The sequence below is a fragment of the Rissa tridactyla genome, chromosome Z (genome assembly GCF_028500815.1).
Source record: "Rissa tridactyla isolate bRisTri1 chromosome Z, bRisTri1.patW.cur.20221130, whole genome shotgun sequence".
NCBI classification, from domain to species: Eukaryota; Metazoa; Chordata; class Aves; order Charadriiformes; family Laridae; genus Rissa; species Rissa tridactyla.
The window spans coordinates 12,222,334-12,247,270 of record NC_071497.1 but is presented as its reverse complement, the minus strand read 5'-3'; the positions used below and the strand labels follow the sequence as shown (position 1 = coordinate 12,247,270).

The following is a 24,937-nucleotide window of genomic DNA, read 5'->3' as shown; positions in this document are numbered from 1 at the left end:
CAACCACAAATCAGGCAAAGTCCATTTACCTAAAGAATGCGTGATAGATGAAGAGGTTTCCAACAGTATTTCTGTCAAAGCCACAGGGTCTGAGTGCTCCTCATCAAACAGCATTAGCCTGTGAAATGCAAAATCATCATCAGACACCCTGTGTCACTGGGACAGGAGTCTGCTCGTCTTCCTCTGAGATTCCAGTGTCATCCTCAATTTCATTGAACAGTTTGAAGCAACAAAGGAAAGAAACACCATTGAAGTGGATTGCAAAAAGGAGAATTACCCTTGAAAGTAGGCATTCATGGCTTGCAGCACTCCAAGCTGCACTTTCCATGTGCTGAGCTTCAGACGGTCACACATTAACTTGCAAAACTCTTGGGAATAGCAACCTATAGAAAAATAAGGATGTCACTGTGTTACCACAGGGAAAGGCTGAAGGAAACACTTCCTGCTGTTTCTTGTGCTCCTCTCCAAGTGACATCAAGCTAGTCGCTGCATATGACCAAGTCAACATCCTGATATACCCAGTTCCTCCACCTTGTACCAGCTTTGATGCAAACATAAACGTGAGCAGCAGAACTAGGCTGCTACTGACTAGGAAAGCCGCCTCAGGCATCCTACATATCTCCACAAACTCACAACAGTTTGGTGAAGTGAATTTAAGACAACAGTAAAGGAATTTCGCCAAGGATGGGCTACCCTCTGGTAAAGCTGCTGGGGCAGCTTTCTCACTGAAGATATTGCAAGCTGCAGACAGTGAGATCCTGCATCTCCTCAGGAGCCTCCCCACTCCACACATGATCTCCAAGTCTGTCCCTCCTCCCCCTTTTCATTTTAAGTGGAAACAGTTTGAGCTGAGAAAGTTCACTCTGAACACCATTAGCTGACTTACGCTGTGTCTCCGGGCTCCTCGGCCAGGCTTTGCCCAGGGTCTCGAAGGCGCAGATCAGGGACTCCATCTGCACCTCTTTCTCCCTCATGTCCTCGTCCTCTTCATCGTGCTTTGGTAAACCCGTGCCCATGCTCTCAAGAGAGTTCTGCGGAGGCCATGGGGGGAAGGTATGATGGACAGCAGGATGAGGGCAGGCTCGCCACACACTTCAGCGCAATTCAGTCTTCCTGGCAGCCTGTGCACACCAGTCCTTGTACCCAGTCAGTGCCTCCATACAGACAGAGCACAGGCCCCCTTGGCCACCAGTAGCTCTGGCGCTATCGGCAGCCTGCAGAAGCACACAGCGGGCTCCGTGGCCTCGCATCCAAACATCTCCCTGTGCTATACGAGTCCCACTCGCAGAGCTGCGGAGCGCTGCAGATACTAAACAGAAGCACTCTACACAGCTTCCTAGGAGTCCCTTGCTGCCTGTAGCACAGCCAGGAATTAACTTTCAATGCGGTATTGGGGCAGTGTTGGACACCACAGGGAGGACATCAGTTGGGCTAATTTAGAATTTGGGCAGCACAGGTACAACCCCCCCAGGGCTCAGCAACGGTCTGGTATTCAGCCCCACCAAGGACCTGCTGAGTGTGGGGTATCCTCACATCAGCAGCCTTCTGGGCAGAAGCCTGGTGTGTACTTAACAGCATCAGATGGACTGTCACCACTTGGGTGTTTTGCTTTGAAAGAGGGAAAACTCAAGAAGTTGAACTGTCACCTTCTTTATCATGGGAAAGATGATATCTGCCAGCTCCTGGAACCGGTCTTCCTTTGTTGCCTGCAGCACACCAGCCGCACAGCGCAGTGCCACCATCTTATACTTTAGATTCTCCTTCCGACATTCTTTCAGGACAGCCTGGACAATATCACTGATGGTGGGCTGGCCAGGCACTGACTTCAGCAGCTCTGCACTGAAACACAAGTCACACAAAAACTGTCAGACCCACATTAATCCCTTTCCAAATATCACTTTTCCCACAGGTAGGAATTAATTCCTCTGTCCAGGTACAGGGTTGCCTATCAACAATTGTAACTAAAGGTAGACTCTGGTGCTCTTCTTCGCTCTTACCCTGTCTGTTCTCCCTGCTTCTTTCCTGTCTTTCCTCATATGTTTCCTATGCACTTTCCCCCCTCGCTCTTCCGCCTCTTCCTCTCTTTTCCCCTCTCCGATGTCCATCCTTCCCCTTAGTCTCTTCTTTCTTCTTAGCAATTCTGGCCTCCCAACATCCTCTTCCTTGCCCTAAATTAACCATTTACCTCTGCAGGTCGCTCGCTTGCCCCTCACAGCTCTCACCAGTGACAAGCAGAGCGGAGAGAGATTCCTCACATGCTGATGGGAGATCAGGAAGGTGTTCACAACTTTCTAGTCTCTCCTTAGCACCAGACAGGCATGCAACACTGTGCAACAACCTCCTTTTTGAGATATCAGTTCCTGAGAGTAACACCTCTTTCAAGACACTTACTTGCATGCAGAGACGACACTGGCAATGGCCTTTAACAGCTCCTCCTGCAATGAGTAAAACAGATACCACTGAGAAATGCTACACAGCCGAATGGCACAGTCCGGCCGCACAGGGGAAACCTTTGTACTCTGCTGTGACAGGTAGTGGGGAAATATGCGTGTGACACCAGCCCAGAGAAGCGATGTCTGCCTCCTGCCACTCCTGCTGTAGAGGCTGCAGATGACTTGGCTTTCCGTCTGCACTGAACTGGCAGTGGAAAGGGGCCTCGCAGCGCCTCTGAGCACAAGCTAGTACCCCTCAAGGCTAGAATATGGTGCAGTGGAAGTTGTCTAAGTGGGAACCCAACTCCTAAAGCAACCTGAATTCCACCTACTTATCTTCCCTGTCATTTTTTTATCAGCTAAATGCAGGGCAAAAGGCAGAATCCCTAAGCCAGACTTCCTACACATGCTGCTCTGCAGCACAGAACATTGCATTTCTTGGCTTGAGGGCCGCATGCTGGTGCTCACAGCAATCCATGAGATGTCAGTGCCTTTTTTACCTTCCCAGTCCAGGTTCTCCCTGGCAGACCTTGCAGAAGTGCGGAGAGCACTATTCCCAGATGCGGCGGTACAAGGGAGCTTGTCTGTTTGGCAATTGATGCCATAGCAGCAGCTCCCTGGGCTTTCATCTTCCAGGACTGGGACTGCAGAGCCTTCTGCGTAATGGTTATCAACTCCTGCATATACAGTCTGATGCCGCCCTGAGTACCTGCATGTCAAACAGAGAAAATCAGTAATTTTGCCAAAAAACAAACAAAAATATGATCTTATTTTTAAAAAAGCAAAAAAACCAAAGCAGTTATAGATTTATCTTTTTTTGGCCATGAAACATATCAGCAAGGCCTACTTCAGGCAAAGGGGTAAAGACTTCCTCCAGGCTGACTGAAGATGGGTTTTATTTTCTAGGTCTTCCAAAGGAAAACTTTACCACATATCTAGACAAAGAGCTCATTTCAGTCCTTCCACATGGCAGACACTAGACGTTGGGTTAGCCTGTTTCTAAGGATATAACTTTTTTTTTTTCCCCAAGAACAGGTCACTGCAAAACGTTTTTGCAGCTCCTTTCACAAACTCCAGAAAAGTAATCTGGTGACTGAAGGACCAGATCTGAAATTGGGTCAGAGAAGAAGCCAGTAAAGTCATTGCACCATGCATCCAGATATCCCTCTACAGACAGAAAGCAGGGCAAAAAATCCCTTTTATAGCTTTAAGACCACAGGCATCACCAGAGAGATCTCCAACCCAAGAGACAGGCCAAAGTCCCCTGTAACTGGTAAAGGGATCAGGAGCTCAAGTTGTGTCTCCTTCATCCCTCTGACGTCAGCAATGGACGAGGGAATATGTAGGAGGAGTCAACAGGTCAATTCATGGCTCCGGGACTGGTGTCGTCAACAGGGCTTTGGATTTTACAATCGCGGCTTGGTATACGAGGCACCAGAGCTGCGAGCAGCTAATGCGATGCACTTGTCTAGAGGGGAAAAGGATTCTGGGGCAGGAGTTGGCAGGGCTCATTGATAGGGCTTTAAACTACATTTGAAGGGGGAAGGGGCAATAATTTCATGCTTGCCTGTGACAAACAGTGGGGCAGCACATCAGGGGCAGAGGGATGGAGTCCTAGTAAGGGCTCTTAACTTGTTGCCCTGAGGCAAGCCAGGGACGATGCACCGGGACACCCCAAGGGAATCAAGGGGGATTCGCACAAGACGGCCAGCCCAGCTGAAGTGCCTCTACGCGAACGCACGCAGCTCGGGCAACAAACAGGATGAGTTAAGGGCCACTGTGCTGCTGGAAAGCCACGACATAGCGGCCATTACTGAAACTTCGTGGGATGATTCCCATGACTGGAATGCAGGGATAGTCAGATACAAGCTCTTTAGGAAGGACAGGCAGGGCAGGAGGGAAGGAGGTGTTGCCCTCTACATCAGTGACCAGCTAGAATCGATGGAGCTCTATATGGGGACGGACAATGAGATGGTTGAGAGCGTATGGGTTAAGATTAAAGGGAAGATAGGGGAAGGCGATGTTACAGTAGGGGTCTGCTACAGGCCACCTGACCAGCAGAGGCAAGCAGATGAGGCCCTGCATAGGCAGACAGAAGTGGCTTCGCGTTCACAGGCCCTGGTCCTCATGGGGGATTTCAAGCACCCTTCCATCTGCTGGAGGGACAACACAGCAAGGCACCATCAATCCAGGATGTTCCTGGCATGCATTGATGACAACTTCCTCCTTCAAATGGTAGAGGAACCCACAAGAAAAGGTGCTATGCTGGACCTCCTTCTCACCAACAGGGAAGGGCTGGTGAACAACGTGAGGCTCAGGGATAACCTTGGCTGCAGTGACCACGAAGCGATAGAATTTAAGATCCTCACGGCAACTAGGAGGATGTATTCCAAGCTTATGATCCTGGACTTTAGGTATGCAGACTTTGATCGCTTCAGGGATCTGCTGGCCAAAGTGCCGTGGGACAAAGCCCTAGAGGGAAGGGGGGCCCAGGACAGCTGGTCAGTATTCAAGGATCACCTTCTCCGTGTCCAGGAGCAAAGTATACCGACAAAGAGGAAGGCAGGAAAGAATGCTAGGAGACCGGCCTGGATGAGCAAGGAGCTCCTGGACACACTGTCACATAAAAAGAAACTTCATAAGGAGTGGAAGAAAGGACAGCTAGAATGGGGGGCATATAAGGAAGCTGTCTGAGCAGCAAGAGACCTGGTGAGAAAAGCTAAAGCTCAGTTAGAATTAAATCTAGCCAAGGAGATCAAGGGAAACAGCAAAAATTTCTATAGGTATATTAGTGGTAAGAAGACTAGGGAGGGTGAGGGCCCCCTCAGAAAAGAAACAGGGGAGCTGGTGACAAGTGCTATGGAGAAGGCCGAGGTTCTTGACAACTTCTTTTCCTCAGTCTTCACTGGCAAGGGCTCCAGCCACACTCCTGGAGTCGCAGAAGATAATGGCAGGGGTTGGAAAGAACTACCCATTGTAAGTGAAGATCAGGTTCGTGACCATCCGACGAACCTGAAAGTAAACAAGTCCATGGGACCCAATGGGATACACCCACGGGTACTGAGGGAACTGGCGGATGAGGCTGCTAAACCGCTTTCTATTGTATTCCAAAAGTCATGGCAGTCTGGTGAGGTCCCTACTGAGTGGAAAAGAGGGAACATAATCCCCATTTTCAAAAAGGGAAAGAAGGATGAACCAGGGAACTATAGGCCAGTCAGGCTCACCTCCGTGCCTGGTAGGATTATGGAGCAGATCCTCCTGGAGGCACTGCTGAGGCAGAAGAATAACGAAGAGGCGATCATCTTTGTCAGCAACATGGACAGTGGCACTGAGTGCACCCTCAGCCAGTCTGCCGACAACACCAAGCTCTGTGTGGGGCGGCTGACACGCTGGAGGGAAGGGGTGCCATCCAGAGGGACCTTGACAGCCTGGAGAGGTGAGCCCATGCCAATCTCATGAAGTTCAACAAGACCGAGTGCAACGTCCTCCATCTGGGTTGGGGCAAGCCCAAGCACTGATACAGGCTGGGCAGTGACAGGCTTGAGAGCAGCCCTGAAGAAAAGGACTTGGGGGTACTGGTGGACAAGAGTGAGCCGTCAGTGTGCACTTGCAGCCCAGAAAGCTAATCATATCCTGGGCTGCATCAAGAGAAGCGTGGCCAGCAGGTTGAGGGAGGTGATTCTTCCCCTCTACTCCACTCTTGTGAGACCCCACCTGGAGTACTGCGTCCAGTTACGGAGCCCCTACTACAAGAAAGATATGGACGTGCTAGAACGTGTCCAGAGAAAGGCCACGAGGATGATCAGAGGGCTGGAGCACTTCTCCTGTGAGGACAGACTGAGAGAATTGGGGTTGTTCAGTCTGGAGAAAAGAAGGCTCCGAGGAGACCTTATAGTGGCCTACCAGTATCTTAAGGGGGCCTACAAGAAAGCTGATGAGGGACTTTTTAGGATGCTGGGTAATGGTAGGACTAGAGGGAATGGATTAAAACTAGAGATGGGTTGATTCAGACTGGACATTAAGAAGTTCTTCATCACGAAGGTGGTGATACACTGGAACAGGTTGCCCAGAGAGGTGGTGGAAGCCCCATCCCTGGAAGTTTTTAAGGCCAGGCTGGATACCACTGAGCATCCTGATCTAGTGGGAGATGTCCCTGCCCATGTCAGGGGGGTTGGAACTAGATGATCTTTAAGGTCCTTTCCAAACCTGACAATTCTATGATTCTATGATTCAGAGTGTGCAGCAGCCCTTAAAGGCTGGCATCAAAATTTCCAAAAATGTCCATCTATTTGCACCACAATCAGGGCCATACTGGAGTGGCATTCAGTGCCTCACAATCTTTAAAATACTTCTCCTGACTGTGTCTGTGTATCCTCAGCAATCAACACCTCTGTAATTATTTTAAACAGCCACAGGGAAGCTAACCTGCTGAAACTCATACAAGATATCTTTAGTTAGGAAGAAAATGGAAACAAGCTTCCCAAATCTCTTACCGTGAGAACTCTGTATTTCCAAAATGGATTTCCAGAAAGCATGATATTTCTTGTCCCATGTTTCCCAGAAAGGTTTTACCATTCTTACTGTAACTTACCAGGTACATTTTCCTGCCAAACTTCAGTCCACAGAGTAGAATTCTCTTTTTCTCCTTTCTCTTCATCGGGAACCTCATGCATGCCAAGAAAAGCCAATGGCAGCACATGTTTGGCATGGTTCTTCACTACATCTGGACTGTAGCGTCCCATAGCATGCAAAGTTAAAGCACAGCCTGTTCTGTAAACTGGCTCTGAAAGAGCAAAACAATCACACGTTAGGACTGGGAAGCAGGATTTTCCTTTAACAGCTTGGTCTGCCTCTTGGGAAGCAGAGGAATGCACAGTATTGTATAATGATGCATGGGAATTATTAAGCCAGTGAAATGAAACATCACAATATAGAAATGCTTCTTTACCAGCTTTTGCTATCACCAGGAACTTTTTCTGCACTGTATTCTGTAACTGAACAACTCAAAAGCAACATACCTTCCTTCTCCATGTACCAACTGCTGAGTTTGTGCAACAGCTTCTCAGTGCTACTGTCCCGGGAAGTCTGTAACAGGGAAGAGGCTCAAATCACTCAAACACTTCAAAACAAAAAACACAACAAAAAAGCAAAATAAAACCTAAAACCATCTCAAGCCTGAACTCACCCGGACTAGATGCCCCATAGCAAAGGCAAAAGACTTCTGTATCACACTGTTGCGATCAGTCAGGCCACTAAGTAAAGCACTCATAAGTTTGCCTGTTGGAAGAGAAGTATCATGTTTTTATTGCTGGGGCAAGAATTACAATAGCCTGCATTTCATTAGATCGTCTGTATTTACGCATGTTTCCTCATCACTTGTTTGCAGAGTTATAGGTCTGTCTGGTCCTTATGTTTAAACAAGTGCACACCATAACACAGCATAACACAGCAAGGGTCAGCAGCAGCTAGTGTTTTGCCAGCCTCAGCCTGCAGACCTTGACTGATAATCATAGAATCATAGAATGGTTTGGGTTGGAAGGCACCTTAAAGATCACCTAGTTCCAACCCCCCTGCCATGGGCAGGGACACCTCCCACTAGACCAGGCTGCTCAAAGCCCCATCCATCATGTTTCTGTACATGAGCACCCCAGCTGATCATGCTTTCAGCTTTATTTCTATTTTGCAACAGAAAGGTGACATTCTTTCTACTATCAAATCATAAGAAACTGTAAAGAGAAGACTAAGATCCAAGGAAGCGAAGTCATTGTTTATGGTCCTCCCATAGCTCAAGTTGAAGGAACAAGTGCATATCAACAGCACAGCACTAACACAGGCATTGTTTGTCTGCTCCAAGAAAGTCTAGACATATTTTTGTCTGTTCCTGCTGGGCACTAGCAAATTCCCTCAACTCCTTCCTCTGCCTCTTCCAACTTCGTGAGGTATTTAACATCCCCAGGACCTACCCCCAGCTAGCCAGTCCCATACCAACACGGCAACTTCAAACAGCTGTCTGAGGAAAATATACACATAAAAATCATTCCTGTGATAAAATCAAGGGCCAATAGGGAGGAAATAGTACCTACAGAACAGCAACAAAAAGCATCTTTAAAACTTGACACTGGGAACAAACCTTACCTGAATAAGGTGTTAAGTCCTGAGGACACTGTGTGGTTAACGACACAATTACACTGGCGCAGCCTCCCTGGAAGATTGCAAGGGAAAACAAAGGTAAGATAAAACAGTATTAGGTCCTGGTTATTACTGTTAATACTTGCTGCAGTGCCATATGGACTCATACAACATCATCTAGGCTCACTGAGCCTCTGCCCTGATAAGCTGGGAGACACGGGTAGAAGGAGAAAAAGAGTCTGTAACAAATAAATGACAAGACTTGAATTAGGAAGAGAAAAAGTCTCCAGAACCCACACTCAGGATAGGTGCGTCCTGTGAGCTTTACAGCTATCAAGGACAACCTTCTGCACTGAAGTGTCACAGAGCACAAAAGCCGTGTAGCCCAGGGAAGGACAAGGCAGCATACATTTAGAAAGCCACAAGTAATGTAGGTGGATTGAGGCTCAGATATAAAACGACTCCTGTACGAATGAGCCTGAGCTGTGACTTTAAAAGAGACAGTCAAAAGAACAGTATTTACGTTGACATGGCTCTGCGTTCCCTTCTCCATTTCCAAATGAACTATTAAAATCAGACATACCTTTGTGCCAAGGCCTACTCCACTTTTGATGAGTTCACACAGCCGAGGAACCAGCTCACCCAGGACAGAGACATCCAAATACTGCAAGCTCTAGAGAAGGGCAAGAGATGGGGGAAAAATAAAAGAAAAAAGAAAGGTAATGGTGGCAGACTTAAGCTGCTCTACTTCCAGCTGAGGCCTGCCTCAGTTCTGCAAGCTGGTCTTCAACTGAATCATGAGTTTGCTGCATGGTGGGAAAAAGGCGCCATAAAGTGGCTTCCACCACATACAGATTCTCATCCCACTTCAATGCTGAGCTGACCCTGCTCAAGTTATCACTTGCTGGACCTGATGTACTTCTGCACTCCAACTGTTTAGAAAGCTGAAAGTAACACGCTAGCAAGAACTCCTTTTGGGGAGGGACAGGGATGCAAACGTGTGCATATGTTAGGATAAAACCCAACATTCCCCCAGCTGTCTGAACCCTGAAGTAATAACGTATCCAAACTAGACAATGAAATGAAACTAGTCAAGACAGTTTTTAAACAGGTCAGGACAAACAAGTGCAATGAATGACATAAAGGTACAAGAGGGATGTTACTGGTAACATTTCTAATCTCATACGCCTAAAATGCCACTGGGCGAAGCAGGAAGCCTCATGTTTCCAGCACTCTGTGCAGCACACTGTCTGCAGAGGGGAGATCCATCCTCTAGCAAGTTCCAGGATCACACACCAACTGAAGGTAGCCCTCTCTGAGCTTCAGAAGTCAGATCTGCTGTCACTTCCCTCTCCTGCTATGGTACGGCGAAGGGAATAATCCGTTCTACCATGTAACCTCCCAGCCAGCCTCAGAATACAGAGGAATAGAGAGAACATTGCTCATTAGGCAGGACATCTTCATCCTATCCAGGGAAGCCATACCATCTCTCCACTCCCCAAGGAAATCACAAGCATTGATTGGGGCAGCACAACTGTCCCCGCAGGGCTGGCAGTGGACAGGCACAGCCTGGAGGAGGGACAGCAGCAGCTGCTGCAGACTGCAGGGTGGCAGTGAGTACACTTGTACACGGAGCCTTTCATCCCCAGCCACTTCACACACTATTTATAGAGACAGCTCCATCTGATACCAAAATGCAGCTCCACATGCTATTATGTGCAGGAAGACTTGCTGTTGCTACTTTTCCATAAGCACAGGAAACTATAGAATAGCTATAAGAATAGTTCTGGTGGCTATGTTTCTCCTAAAACTTGCTCAGCGCCCACACCCCCTGCCTGCTTGCATGCCCTGGCTGTGTACACTGCATGAGCAGAAAAGAGGGATCTTTTCTTTGGGAAGGCACAGGCTTTTAGAGAGGGCAGGCAGCTCTGACAAGACAGACCCTGCAGCACAGTTTCTGGGCATCAGCAACTCCTCCTCCAGCAGCAGGAAACTATGGTGCCAAACACCAGCTGCTGACAGTGCTTTCAGTGATACCAGCATTTTCTCTAAGTATTTCCACCATCAAAGCACCGTCAAGGACCAGGTAGTGATAGATAAGGCACCATGAGGCAAGGGTTGGACAGCATTTGTGCCTTAAGAACAACAACTATAATCAGTTGGAGGTGAGGCATAATGGCAGCTGGGATAATGCAGAACCAGCTGAGTCCCCAGCCAAAGAAAAGCACTTGAAAGACGCCTCTTCATCAAAGCAGGCAGGTCTCCAGGTGAAGAAACAATCCGTCTAACTCCAAATGGAGACAAGTTTCCTTACAACTGATCTGAGGAACAAGCTGTGGTAACAGGACTAGAGATGTCAGTACATAAAACATAAGGCGGACAGACATCCACATGGAGATGTGATAATAAAATGAACCCTGAAAAGGTATTCTGTAAAGCTCCCATTTTGATTCCTATTCTTCTCCTGCAACATACCTTACACTGAACCTGTGTGAACCAAGTACTTACCATGTTAATGGTTTCCATCATGGGAGATGACTTGACAGCACTAAGTCTGGCGCTATCCATTGCAGTCTAAAAAAAAAGAAAAAAACAAAACCAAGTGTAAATTCAACATGAAAACAGTGGAAAGCACAACATCAGCTATAACTCACTACCTCACAAACTCAAACCAAAATCCATTTCAATTGTATACAGACAGAGAGTAATTATGTCTACAAACTATAAATGTCTCTCCTTCAAAGGCAGATGGATATTCTAGCAGGAGGTAAACCATGCACTCCTGCCATTATGGAAACAAAAAAAAAAGAAAAAGAAAAAAAAGGGGAAAAAAGAAAGAAAGGAAAAAGGGAAAAAAAGAGAAAAAAACCCCACGTTGACCTATTGTTCATTCCTTTCTGATTTGCAAAGGGCAGAGTTTGACCCCTTTCTCTCCCCACAATGAAATTAGTTAAATTTGCTCCTGAACAGTGGGTTTCAGTCACTTTCCCAGAAGACTGCTACTGATCAATTCAGTTCTTTGAGAGAGATTAAAGGACACAGTGCTGACAACATCCACCTCCTGCCCAGAGTGCTGTGGCACACCTTCTAGTTTATGTTACAAGAAGTCCTGCAGTTAATCCCCTGGGAAAAACAGCAGCAAAGTTTGACAGTACAGGTGCATTCCAGATAATTATTACAGACTCTCTCTTCTCCTGTTTCACAGTGGTACGTGTTGCTGATGTGACATTTAACAACAGTTCTTACTAAGATTGTTCTTCACTTTCTGAAATTTACGGTGGTCTAGTGAATAAAAAAAATCACAACCCTTCAAAAAAACCCCCGCATTTGTCCAGCCATATTCCAATGACCAAACTTTTTAAAGTAACTTATTAGCTACTTCTCTTTGCATCTTTGAACACCTCTCAAGGATATCTGCTATTTTTCTGTTCACTGAATGAAGCTCAAATCTTTGTTCTCTCTGTTGTGTTGATACTTTCCCCATTATAACCACACTTACTTTCTCCTGATCTGTTGCACAAAGACTCAAATAATTGAGGACTTGAGGCTCCAGCACACTCAAGGATTCCAGCAGGGCTGGGATAAGTTTTGGCGCGTGAGGTTTCAGCATAGAGCCGGCACTTTTGCTGATCTTCACAAGAGTGTTAATACTGGAAAAAGATCAAAGGGAAGGTCAACAGAAAAACACACAGACTTGGCTGAAAAGCCTCTCTGGTCTACTCTAATCCAGTACCAACAAAAAGGCTAATCCAAATCTCAGATACACCAATATAAATCTACCTGCAACAAGCACCTGTGTGTTCTACTGCTTAAGCAAAATCATACCCTCACCCTGAGCTTCTAACTGATGCCATGCTTTGCATGGACATTGCTTACTTTGGCCAGGGTATCACAAAGGGAATGGGCAAAAAGCCAGTACTACAGACAGATGTAGGAAGAAATAATACATCTTCATGTTTTAAAGAAGCTCTGGGCAAAGTCACCCCAGAGACATCCATTGTCCCTGCCCAAAAGAACCCAAATTATAATGATTTGTTCAAAGCTCACTTGTCAGTTTCAGACTGACCACATCTCTCAGGCTACGTTTTGACAAAGGGTTTTCATATATTCAAAAGGGATGAAAAAATCCAATAAACATTCAGTATAATTTATTAGGAGTTTTCTAACCTTCCTGGATAATCATGTTCAATAAAAGAAAATTATTTTTGCAAAGACCCAGGTCTGAATTTTCAAGCTTTTCTGTCCTTCAAGCAAATGAAGGAATAAACAAGGCTACAAACTGACAAGCATATGAAGTCCCTACACATCAAGGGACATCGAACCGTTACATGACATAAAATGTATTTGAACAGTGTGACCAAATGCAGTCACCTGTGGGATGTGATCTGTCACTACTAACAACCAGTCGTGAAATAAGACCTGGCTTTTCAAGAACTACCGTGGGATTTTTTGTTTACAAAAATGCCAGTCCTGAAGGACAGCCTCAAGCGCAGCAAACTGCCTGCAGATCAGTTTGCCAGTTGTACGGGGAGAAAGGACCTTCCTGCTGGGAACTGAATCTGGACATTTGCAGAGAGGCCAGGCACTCTCAAAAGACAGAGTTCCTGGTGCTGCTGTTTGAAGGCAGTGAGAAAAGTACTCAGCAGGAAAGCTGTTTTGGGGAGAAACTTGTCACTTCAAATGCAAAGAACATTCTGCAACCGAGGTGCATAAGCTGGGTCTCTTTGGGACAAATCATGACCCGATTCCCGAGGAACTTACATGATGCAAAACTAACCTGAGAGATCGGACTTCAGCAACTGTGCTTACTATTCCTTTGTCTAGGAGGCAAGGGAGCAATACAGCTATCGTCTTCTGACCCACTGCTCCTTTAGAGGGATCACACATTTTCACACAGACCTGGGGACAGGTGAGAATCAGTGTTGCAAGCATGTACAAACCTCCTGCTCAGATTACATTAAAGCACCCTCTCCATCAAACAGAAGCCAAGAGCGACTAGAGCAACTGCTCACAGCCAAACACAGAATCTGTTACACCTTTATTCTCCTCTCCAGGAGGTACTTAAGCCCTAAGCCACATCCCTAAAAGGAGTTTCATCTGTAGTCAGCTTCCAGAAAAGGCAAATTCAGAGCCTAGCAGGTCTCACTCTGGATGAAGAGATGGACCAAATGACCTCTCAGTTGAGGGACAGCCTATCTCAGCCACATGGATTCAACCATTCCACAAGGCAGGGCAGCAAGACCCACATCAGAACAGATTCTGCAATTACAATAATGTTTTGGGACGAGATTACCACTTGTGCCATTGAAAAGTCAGGCTGCATTCATTGTGAAGGTTGTGACTTTGAACACAGCTCTTAAGATCCATTTCCATTTCTACCGATGTGACTTTTTTAGAGAAACATCAAACAAAATATTAAGTGATATGTGTGCTACTGTCAAAAAATCTTATGCATTAACAGCACCAGGGAGCGAAGTCCAGATTGGATTACTCTGTTTCACACCAGTGAGGTTCCACTGGGTTTGGTCAGCTAGATCAGTTGGGCCTGGTGAACTGCTGAAGTCAGAGGAAGTTTCCTTTAATCCCAGCCAAAGCGTGGAAAAAAAGGACATCGGAGGAAAAAAACAGTTCGTTATATCCCTCCTTTGGATGTATAGAACTTAACATAGCATCATCCTCAAGCAGCAGAACTTAACCAGCATCAACAGAAGTATGCTGGTGAAGGATCACCAGCATGAACAACACCACAGTATATGGTCAAGTTTATTATGATTGCTTTCTAGGGGGATATTCTGTTTATCACAACTGCACCGTATAGTAGAGATCGTTTCAAGACAACAGTCTATGGTAAACAGGTCAGTCCTGCAGATATGATAGTGAATGATTACCTGACACCAAAACCATACACGTCTCCATGTGCAAATGATGAAATTAAGAGTTTTACCTTGCTTAAAGTTTTTAGGGCTAGTTCTGCTGCTTTTCGCACAGTCTCCTAAAAAAGAAGTCAACAATCTATTGTTACTATTTTTAAATCTTCCATAGAATGATTCATATTCATTGTTAAGTATAACACTAGTACTGACAAGGTTATATTCACGGCTAATAATATATCTTTCAAAGAAATTTTGGCTTTAGTCCATCTGAGTATCTGGTCTATTCAACGACAAATACAGTAACAATCCTGCCTGACACTGCCAGGTTCTCTGTGCTTCTGTTCACATTTGTCTCTGTGATATTATTTTGTCGGTTGTCCTTTTCAAAACAAAAATAACACCAAAAACCACACAAACTGCAAAACAAAAACCCACCAAAAAAACCAATGAAACCCAAAACCGAACACAAATAAACCAATGGAACTTTCTACTGCAAAAAATGTATATAGTGCTTTGGGTATTCCTTATTCCCTCCTCAACAAAATGCCTGTTGCTTAGCGATACTTTACTCTACTGAATGTCTAGGACTAAAGAAAGATGGATTAAAAGCAAACAGTAAAATTAGTGCAGGTCTGGTGGCACGTGACACCAACAACAACTAGACTCTTTAACTTGTATTGATGAATTAAGCAGTACCTAACAATATTCCTGGGTACTGAAACACAATCACCTTGACTGGTAATGTCTTAGGACGTTCTAGGAAAAAAATCCGGTCTGACCCAATTAGACTTTCCCAAACCAGTTCCAGGTAAAATGAGACCTTTCCCAAAAGGCAGTTTGCAGGCAGTTGCTCTATTTTGGGGGCTAATATAGCTCATTAGCACTGAGGCAAAACTGTTCAGTATGTTTTAGTGCCCAGGAACATTTATGAACACAGTAAATCTACTCTAGTGTGGAAGCAACTTCCTGGTACACAGTGAACTTTGGAAAACAGCTCAGCCTTGCTTAAGCTTGAGGAGAGATGTCTGGATCAAGTGACAACACAACTCAAAACTGGAAGGACCCAAGTACCGACTTCATCTATGCAAGTCATATAAGCATAGAAGTAGTCCAAAATAAATGTTTCTATACTCAAGAGTTAAGCAAATGCTTAGGAATTCTTTTATATCCAGGAAAAATGCTGAACCACCAAGAAAAAGCACAGCAGGAATGAAAACCAACACTTAAAACCATGAAAAACATACAGAAAGAATTTCTAGGGCAGCAGGGAAATTTTAACTGCAAGTGCCTGAATTTGTAGTCTGCTTAATATCCAAAACTCCTACTGGCTTCAACTTGATTTCTCATGAATCTCTCTTTAAACATCTCAGAGCCTGATCATTGTACCTTCTGTTGAAGATTCCTGTTCAATTATCAGTTCCGTTACCTTTATGTCATCTTGCACTCTAAAGAGGATTTCCCAGATCTCAGGAAGCTTGTCTATAATGTCATCCAAAGGCCTTCCTCTCAGCAAGTCATTCAGTGCCAGACAGCTGCAAACAAGGAATTTTATTTCCTTCACATGGTGTACTTATTTGATAGAGGTATATATACAGATACGTTTATAAATCTAAGTAAACGGTTAAAAAAAACTGAGAACTGTTTCACATTCCTTATTTTCCCCAAACCCTAAATCTACTTTGTCTCCTTTAGCAGAGAAAGAAACGTTCAGCCAGTCAGGTGAAATCTGAAACAGGTGACAGAAAGTGAGAAAGGCTGATATGGTGAAAATTGCTATTGCAAACATTCCAGTTACAAAATTGTTTCAGATATTTTTTTTTTCTGTAAGTATAGGATAAGAACAAAACAAAATGGCCTAAAGTTTGGAATTTAAATTGAAATGGAAGTTTTCAATACAGCATAACTACAAACTAATGTAAACAAAAAGCAGCTCATTAAAAATGCTATACCAACTGGCATCCTGCTGCCAGGTACGTATATAGCCAGACTGTCAAGATTTTCTAATACTTAATGTAGTTTAGTATCATGCTCAAGCTACATGCAATACAAAATCTAAGGCTCAATGAAGAAATTGCTTCAAGACTGTATCACACTTCAAGCACAGACTACAAACTGGGCTCTATCCCAATGAAAGAACGTGTCCTTTTCTCCCCCTCAACTTTTTCACATTAACAAGTTTAAGGTGGAGAAGAGAAAAGAAGGGAGCTCAAAGAAAAATCTGTTACTTTTCCCAGCAATACCTGGATTCCCTGATCCTCCACAGACTGCTGGTTAGGTTACTGATCAAATCCTCCAGAATTTCCTTCATGTACTTATCAACCTATTATTAAAAAAAAAGGAAAAATCATGAAAAAAGCATGGACCATGCAACCTTGTCCTGTACTCTGGGGCAGAAAAAAAAAGGTCCTTTTGGACAACAAAACCTGCTTTCAGCCACAGCAGATGAACAAAGGCTGGCCTGAGCAGACCCCGTGCAAACTTCCTCTGACTTTGCTTTAGAGGTGCCTTACTCTGCACTGCTTCAGGGCTTAACACTGTGACAGAGAGAAGGAGAAAAGTCCCTCAGACTGAACTGTTTAGATGCAGCACCAAAAATGGATTTACAGGAAAAGCAGTTGCACTTTGATGAGGAACCAGGGCGAATGACTTCACCCTAAAATCAATTTTGCTAGAAGAAAAGATTTGCAAACCTGATTCCAGCCTTTTCAGAGACAGCGCAAGGGCATCTCATGCAAATCATTTATTCCCGAAATTTATCTGGGAGGAGTTACCCTCAAACTGATGTAACAGCCTCTTCCCATGGGCTTCCTCCCACTTGAAAACTGAGGAACTATTTAGATGCACTTCCTCTAGGAAGGGCACCTTAGGCCATAAGGATTCCTGAAGAGCTTCTCATAAGCAGTACCAAAGCAGTATCGAAGTGTGGGAAGACCCCACTTCAAGTAAAGGAAATCATATACTTTAACACTGGCCACACAAACAAGGTCTGCGATATTCTTTCACATGCAAGCGTCAGCGTGAAACCACTGCGCATCCTCTGTCTCATCTACAGACTCAAGCACCTCCTTCTCTGCACAGCTCCTCCTTTCACAAGATGCAACTGTCCCATGAGGATCTCTGAGATGCTGCTGGCTAGCAGCAAACCCACCGCTCTGCACTTTGCTGCTTACTCACCATCGACTTGTCAGTGACCAAGGCATTCCAAATGCTAGTCATTGCCTGTCGAATGCCCAGGTTGGGGTCAAACTGGTAACGGTACAGCCGTGGAAGTAGCTGGGGCAAAAATGGAGCCAGCTGCTCTCCAGCTTTGGCAGCTATCACATTGAAACCAAAAGCTGCTCCCTGAAATGACGAAAAAAAGAGTACTCGTTGAAACCATCTGCTCAGTGACTCCGTTATGGGCACACCAGTGTCTGTGGCAAAGTTGACTGACATAGTTTAGATTTAGACGAAATCAAAAGGACTAGAATCGTTCCAGAATTAGTTCCCCATCAGTGCTACAGTACCACAGTGATCTCAAACATACTATCAGACTCAGCAGACAAGATGCTTCAAACACACTTTAAAACTTCCTTCTCTCTAACCTTCATTTCAATATACCATTAGACCTCATATAGACCTCATTTGCAGAAGTAGTGGTGGAGAATTAAAGCTATGAAGATTTGAATATATTATTCCAAAGAGATTCTTTCTCAGAAAAACTGATGAGGGTAGGGGACTGCTTCCCTACAGCTCTGCTGCACTTAGAAAAACTACAATAACGTAGGAACTCAAAAAATAAAAATAAAACAACTCTACCTTAGCTCTACAACCTGAAATTTCTGGAGACGATTATAATTTTGCATCAGTTCACATTTACTTTACACTGAAGTATTCTTCCAAACTCTTTTCTTTCTCCAACACTGTCAATTCTACTGTGAATTCTAACACAGTGAAACTGATGCTCACCTGTAAAGTCCCATGGGGACTTGCTCAACACAGGCAGTGCAGTGACTGCCTCTAATGATTTCATGTTTCCTGACTTGCAGTGTCAAAAGCTGCTGCTCAAAACCCCACGCTAGGGATTCCACAGGACAGGACATGCTGTCTGGGTTACTCAAGAAAATGAAGAGTAGTAACACTCTCAGTTAGGACTGCTGCTGTGAGGAGCAAGAGTCTGCAGAAAGGATAAAGAAAAGGGAGGCATCATCTGCAAGCTGAACAGCTTCCTCTGCCTAGCTCTTGTGTGGAGGTTGGGAGCACAGACTTCCAGATGCCCCCTTCAACTTAAAACAATTCTGCAAATTCCCCAAATGCCAAAGCTCAACCTACAGTTGCTGAGTGGATTTCCTTGACTCATCCTGGCTGGTGAAATTCCACAAGGGTCAGGAACCTAACTATGCTCCTGTGCTTCTGAATTCCCGGTGCAAAGAGAGGGAAGTCTTGAGAGATGTACTGACTTGTCAAACTCTGGATGAAAGTTAATGTCGAGGCTTGTTTTTTGTACTAAGCGGTGTTGCCAGAGAATCAAAACCTCAGATAACAAGCATGAAAGAGCACAAAAGGTGCAATACAGTAGATGCAGCTACCTGGGTCTTCTGCATGAAAGCACATGAAAGGTGCTCTGCCCACTCCTACGGACAAAACAAGTTCTTCCATGCTTACATAAAGCCAGTGAAAAAGTCTCCAAGTTAAAGCTCTGAATAGTATAATTAGATTTTCAAATTTATGATGCCAGTATTTTGGCAGGAAGTGGATGCAATTTTGGCTTTGCTAAAGTTCCCAGAAGCTTTAAAATATCAATACTTGAATTAAAAACCAGGGTACTTTTGACAATAGTGATTAAACTGGTATATTGTCAACCGGCTTTTTAGCAACTTGTTGCTGAATACTTTTTGTTCTATATTTTTAGATAACAAAGGTCACTTTCTCTGGCATCTGAAAATTTATCCAGTTTTGAAAATATTATCTCACTGTTTGAACACATCAAGACCTGGTCTCTAAGCACATTTAAAAGTAAAAGGGAAGGATCACAGCTGATTCAGAGGGGAATGCAGGATGATACGAATGCTGTGATACCAATGTTTTGTTGTAAGAATTTCAAGTAATCCTAAATTTGTTTCTGAGCCTAGTAAATTTGCATTTGACCTGACACCAAAGCATCAACAAATGGCCTCAACATGCAGTCATCCATAGATCATACAACCAGAGCTAGAGAAATGCAATTACTGTTTCCAGAGTGCACAGCGGGAATGGAGGTCGTATGAAAGCAGCAAATTACCTTCCGAGAATTCCACATGGCATGATGGTTGGCCAGATTCATGAATTTGTACACCAGGTCTGGCTGATTGAGATCACTAGCCAGTGAACAAAGCTCCTTGTAGGTAGAAAGACCTTGACTTTGGAAAGCAGAAGGAAAATATGTGTCACTGTTTTTAGCTACACAAATGCCATAATAGCTAATGCTATAGTCAAATCACAGCCTAACGCAGACAGAGAGAATTGAACACCCTATCTGTACGATAAGGAAATACTTATGGTAACTTCGAGAACAAGAAGGAACTAAAAATGCAGGAAGCAGATTCTTAAGCAAGGGAGTACTGTTTCAGCACTGATTGTGCGTCTGTCATTGAGACTGTCACCAAACTTACCCATCTGGGGTTTTGCTCAGGCCACCCTGAAACACCACAGTTTCTCCAGTCATCTCATGTTTGGCTCTGGTGGAAAAGAAATCCAGTATTAGCTATACCAAACTCTATCCTTGAATGGACTGCATGCTACAGAACAAGTTAATTTGTTTTGCTTTATTAACTCAGTAACTTCCCATTCTTTCAGTTCCAAACCCACAAAAAACATACAGGTGTGCAAAGGCACCTACACTGCAAGGATCTCATTAACCTGTATCATGTGTAATGGTAACGAGATGCTGCAGAAAGTGAGGGGTTTGGTGTACAGTCAAAAGGTAAAAAGTTGAAACACCGAATGATGGCTTTTTTTTTTCTGTCCAGACACAAGCCATGTAACGGACAGCAAATCTCCACCTCAAAATGAAAAAATCTCATTTCCATTCATCTAATCTCTTCCTGTTTACCACCACTGGATCCCCACACTCCCAGGCAGGTTTTTGTCATTTACAATAGCCGCACTCACAGCAGGTTAGACAAGAAGTAGGCTGTTAAAGAGCATTTAACACAACACAATTACTAGCCAGGAGTCCTGTAAGACCAGCATTTTTTACACTAAAGCTGACAAGTGACCATTAACAACACTTCTTCAGCAAAAGGTACATTTCAGGCACAAGCAAGACCCCACTTTCGCAACATTCACATTGTGTAGAGTTGTTGCAAAAAGTCATTGTCCTTTGCAATTACACAATGCAGCAAGAAGGAAATCTAACCAAACCCCAGCTGACTTGAACTGCTTCAGTCAGGACTAAATCATTATTTTGAAGCTTTGTTGAATGGAAAAAAATGGAACAACTTCAGTCACAACAAACTCGAAGCTGAATTAAGAAATGTCCCAGTTTGACCCACTGACAATATATGGATATTGGCTTGCCCTTGGCCACAAAACATCTCTTTCCACACACAAGAGAGGCTCATCTTTGTTCCCATCAGACACACAGCTCAGAGTACTCCCTCACAGTGTTCGGAGCTCACTGTACCTTTTCCCAGTCATAAGGGTATCAACAAGTGTGGTGACTAGCTCTTGCTGATCCTGTTCACTTCCTAGTTCATATATCAGCCCAAGACCTTTGGAAGCAACATCTTGACTAAGCTCTGCAAGAGATTTTGCAAAGCAAAATTAAAAATAAGCATGTGATTGAGTAACACACAAATTTCAAAACAAAGACTCAACCAAAATCATGATCTAGCAAATGGAGCTCTCTGCTGCAGTTCACAGCTCTCCATTTTAGAGCAGATGTAGTCTGGCAAGACACAAGCTTTCTGAAGCAGCAATTTGTTCTGAAGGCACACCCTCCACCAAATTAGATGACATCTTCATGTTAACATTGTCACTGCAGGTTTTGAAATAGCAGAGAGAGTTGCAAGAGCTGTAAGTATTCTGACACACTGCTGTCCCCTGAAGTCCAACAAAATTAATGGTAATATTCTCTTCAACTTCAGTGAGCTTTGGATAGGCTGCCCGATGCCACCCTTTCCATTAGCTGTCATGGACAGACTTATAGGCCAAGATTTGCTAGCTTAAAGAGGGCTTAGAGGTCCTGTCCATGCAGAACTCTGTGATACACATCCTGGTGCCCAAAGCAGAGCCAATGTAGCAACACTGAACAATTTCTGTTATTACAGTCTGAAGGGGCAAATGAGGAAAAATATTTGTGCTTGCTTAGCAAAGCACAGAAAAAAACTGTGCTTTTTATTTTTACATGCAACACCTAGAAAAGAAATCATTCCTATTACATCAGAAATGGGATGCTTTCTACTGTCACCTTTTAATGCTGACTGACAGAGATGGTGTAGGTGACTTTCTGCCTGTTCAAAGATTCCCTCCATTCTATTAAAAGCCCACTAAAAGACGCAACTCTTAGGATGTCGTAGTACTTACCATCACTATCTGACAGAATGGAAACAAATGCACTTTGAATATCCTTGAGATGAGACTGCAAGATGAGAAAAAAGGACATTATTTTTATCTCAGGTTTTGGATCCTTTGTCTGGCCACAAGGCAAGTTCCTAAGAGATAAACAGAGGCTACTGTATCAATGCAACTGCCTGTTTGCACTACCCCTACAACAAGAACTGCCCTCCTTTCCAGGTAGGTAAGCAGCTGCCTGATTGACATTCACAGAAGGTAACAGTTATTTGTCCAGCACTTTTTTACAGCTGTCATACCATTAGTAAACCATATATTTTTTTTTTGTTGTCTAATTCATGGCAGAAATGCAACATAAATCTAGCTTGCAGCCAGATGGGGCTATCCTCTGTGCGAGGACATTTTCTTCATCCCCAAACTAGCGGATTTTGCCATCTCCCACAGGATCCATTGTTTAGACAAGTGTAACATGTGGCAACGTTTTACACGTAATACCTCACTCACATTTGCAAAGCACCTATTGTCCCAAAGCTCTTTATCATTACCTGCAGAGCACAAAATGTTCATATGGTCCCATTACAGTCTATAGAGAGAGGACGTTTTGCTTGAGAATGCTTTATTAAGTCCTTGTACAGGACCTTTCACATTCTCTCATTACAGACAAGCACCCTAAATACAAGATTTTCATCGAAGTGCACCAAAAATACAATCCACAAAGCACATCATAACTGCTCCGAGGTACAAAAGTTGTGATAAATTCTGTGAAACAAGTGAGTCCTGGAATTACATCTAGTTTCTCCTTTCTTCCCCTCCTAGAGCTCCTTTTAATATTTTCCAAAAATAAATCCTAGAAACTATGCAGACACCAACCTCTTCTTCCCAAGGGAAGATGTACTGCTACTTCACCTTACAACAGCTATTTACACTAAGCTCACTCTGACCTGAGTGCCAGTTAGTATGCTCCCCCAGGAAGAAAAGATAAGCCATGTCTGAAAAAGACCTCAGAAAGGACTGCAGCAGCACTGGGGCAAAAGAGGCAATGGAAGTGAAGGGGAAGGAAGGGACAGAAAGGAGGTGAGAAGCAAAAATGGGGACAATGAGCCAGTGTTAGGAAAGGGATATTTCTTACCTTAATTGCTTTGTGTGTGCTCAGCTTCTTCACCATCGATAGAAGCCAGATGCAAGCTGCCTGCCTAACATGTGGGTTGGGGCTGATAATGTGCTTGTTCAAAATCAGGTCTAGGACCCAGGGAACCACATCATTCACTTTCAAATCTGTATGAAAGAAAGAAAGGTGGAGGGGAGCGGGGGAGCTTTGAGAATCGGCCACACCCATTTTTAATTTCAATATAATGTGCCGCAGCAATGACAAACCTAATCAGCCCATGAGTACTCAGGAGACACCTTAATCTCTGCTTATTTAGGAAAAGCCTTCACTGGAGTTGCTGGGAAAGTATTTCTCCTAATAGAAACACTGAACAGATTCCTCCTAACCCTTTATGAGACTGTTTCAGAGCCCGTGACCAAGAAGAGGTATCAATCATACTGCGTAAGATTCAGTGCACTACTTTGTTTTTATTAGGACTCAGAATTTCTAGAGCAACAGCAGGGTTCAGAGTCTACCCGATTCTACACATGCTCAGCTTTGGGTACACTTGAGATCTAAGACTACTCTCACAACATTATAATTCCTGTTTGGAGGTCTGAGGGTCATATTTACAGCTGCCTGTTTTGAAGCCAGCGTTTTGTCATGCTTGTATTTCAATGGGTACAGTCCTTAAATAAAATTTCTGCATTTACTGCATGCAAATGTCACTTAATCATATCAGGGCAAGTTGTTGGAAAAAGCCTTGCAATTTAATTTTATAACCCTGTTTTCCACTGCAGGCTTCAAAATGCTATTTTAAAAGGTTTGTGCATGTTAAACCTGAAACTAACCCAAGATGGCAAACCGAAATGAAAAAATAAAACAAATGCAGTGTCAAGTGGCAATGAATTAGATTTCATCAGGAAGCTATTTAAACAGCACATAAAATAAGTTCTTCCATATCCTCTAAGCAGTAGGACTTGAAGAGGTGAAATGACCTGTATATAATCAGCACTGCAGAACACCCAGCAGTGCATTAACAAATACAAAGTATCTCTTACTTCTGCTGTTATAAACCAAACACCACCCAAATAAAGTTTTGGGGCCCAGTGTTAGCCCAGAACTGTGAGGTTTTACTTTCCTCAACCCAGCCCCTGTATTAAGAAGGCATACCTGAAGGAGGGATATATTCCTCCTCTGTGACTGTCCATGCATCACGTGCAGCCACGGAGCTGGTTCCTACAGCCGCGCTGGTAATAGCTTCACCAACGGTGAACTGCAGCTCTATTTGTTTGGCCTGAAAAACACACAGAGCTTCACTGACAGTACTAATTAAACACATACCAAAACTGCTGGCACTTACTCCGCAAAACCACAGCCTCTCTCCCAATGCCAGTTCTCAGCACCAATTTGCAATAAGATCATTCTTTTGGTGAGCTTCTGGCTCTGAGGTGGCACCTCAGACGCACTGATATTGATGGAAACCGAGCCAATGTCAAACTCTCCAAAAGGAATGCTACGAGTTAAAATTTCCATACTTATTTTTATAAGCGTGCCTCCTACAAAGCATTTGCTAGTCTCTGCAAAAGTTCAACCTAGTGAACAGAAAGAACTGGAGAGAGACGATGAAATAAAACAAAGTTAGAACAAGACTGCCAGTCATTAACAAAAATTACTGTGGCTTTGTTATAATATGCAGTAGTAAAAGATTCTGCTGCAATTCCATCCAGAAGTTGATCATCTCTAAGAGATGCACAGATTTGTTTTTCACATTACAATAATTCAGACAACACTTTGCTTTGCTTCTCTGTCCTCTTTCCACTATTCGTTAAGCCCTCAGGAACAGAATGTGCATATTTGTGATGAATCTTGAGTTATAAGAA

General features: G+C 44.0%; 1 protein-coding gene across 3 annotated transcripts in view; it reads right to left on the bottom strand.

Moving 5' to 3' along the window:
* Positions 1 to 24,937, bottom strand: part of ECPAS (Ecm29 proteasome adaptor and scaffold) — a 69,024-nt gene that overhangs the window by 4,963 nt on the left and 39,124 nt on the right. For all 3 annotated transcript variants that reach the window (XM_054184837.1, XM_054184836.1, XM_054184838.1), the window contains 24 exons: positions 24,228 to 24,351; positions 23,097 to 23,242; positions 21,980 to 22,034; positions 21,078 to 21,192; positions 20,065 to 20,130; positions 19,695 to 19,812; positions 17,609 to 17,776; positions 16,675 to 16,754; positions 15,861 to 15,966; positions 14,506 to 14,553; positions 13,339 to 13,460; positions 12,061 to 12,211; positions 11,070 to 11,135; positions 9,145 to 9,234; positions 8,568 to 8,634; positions 7,618 to 7,709; positions 7,451 to 7,517; positions 7,024 to 7,215; positions 2,933 to 3,141; positions 2,392 to 2,435; positions 1,647 to 1,839; positions 887 to 1,031; positions 278 to 383; positions 30 to 118 (listed from right to left, as the gene is read on the bottom strand). In XM_054184837.1, the coding sequence (XP_054040812.1) occupies positions 30 to 118; positions 278 to 383; positions 887 to 1,031; positions 1,647 to 1,839; positions 2,392 to 2,435; positions 2,933 to 3,141; positions 7,024 to 7,215; positions 7,451 to 7,517; positions 7,618 to 7,709; positions 8,568 to 8,634; positions 9,145 to 9,234; positions 11,070 to 11,135; positions 12,061 to 12,211; positions 13,339 to 13,460; positions 14,506 to 14,553; positions 15,861 to 15,966; positions 16,675 to 16,754; positions 17,609 to 17,776; positions 19,695 to 19,812; positions 20,065 to 20,130; positions 21,078 to 21,192; positions 21,980 to 22,034; positions 23,097 to 23,242; positions 24,228 to 24,351 (2,659 nt within the window). The remainder of the gene's footprint in view (positions 1 to 29; positions 119 to 277; positions 384 to 886; positions 1,032 to 1,646; positions 1,840 to 2,391; positions 2,436 to 2,932; positions 3,142 to 7,023; positions 7,216 to 7,450; positions 7,518 to 7,617; positions 7,710 to 8,567; positions 8,635 to 9,144; positions 9,235 to 11,069; positions 11,136 to 12,060; positions 12,212 to 13,338; positions 13,461 to 14,505; positions 14,554 to 15,860; positions 15,967 to 16,674; positions 16,755 to 17,608; positions 17,777 to 19,694; positions 19,813 to 20,064; positions 20,131 to 21,077; positions 21,193 to 21,979; positions 22,035 to 23,096; positions 23,243 to 24,227; positions 24,352 to 24,937) is intronic.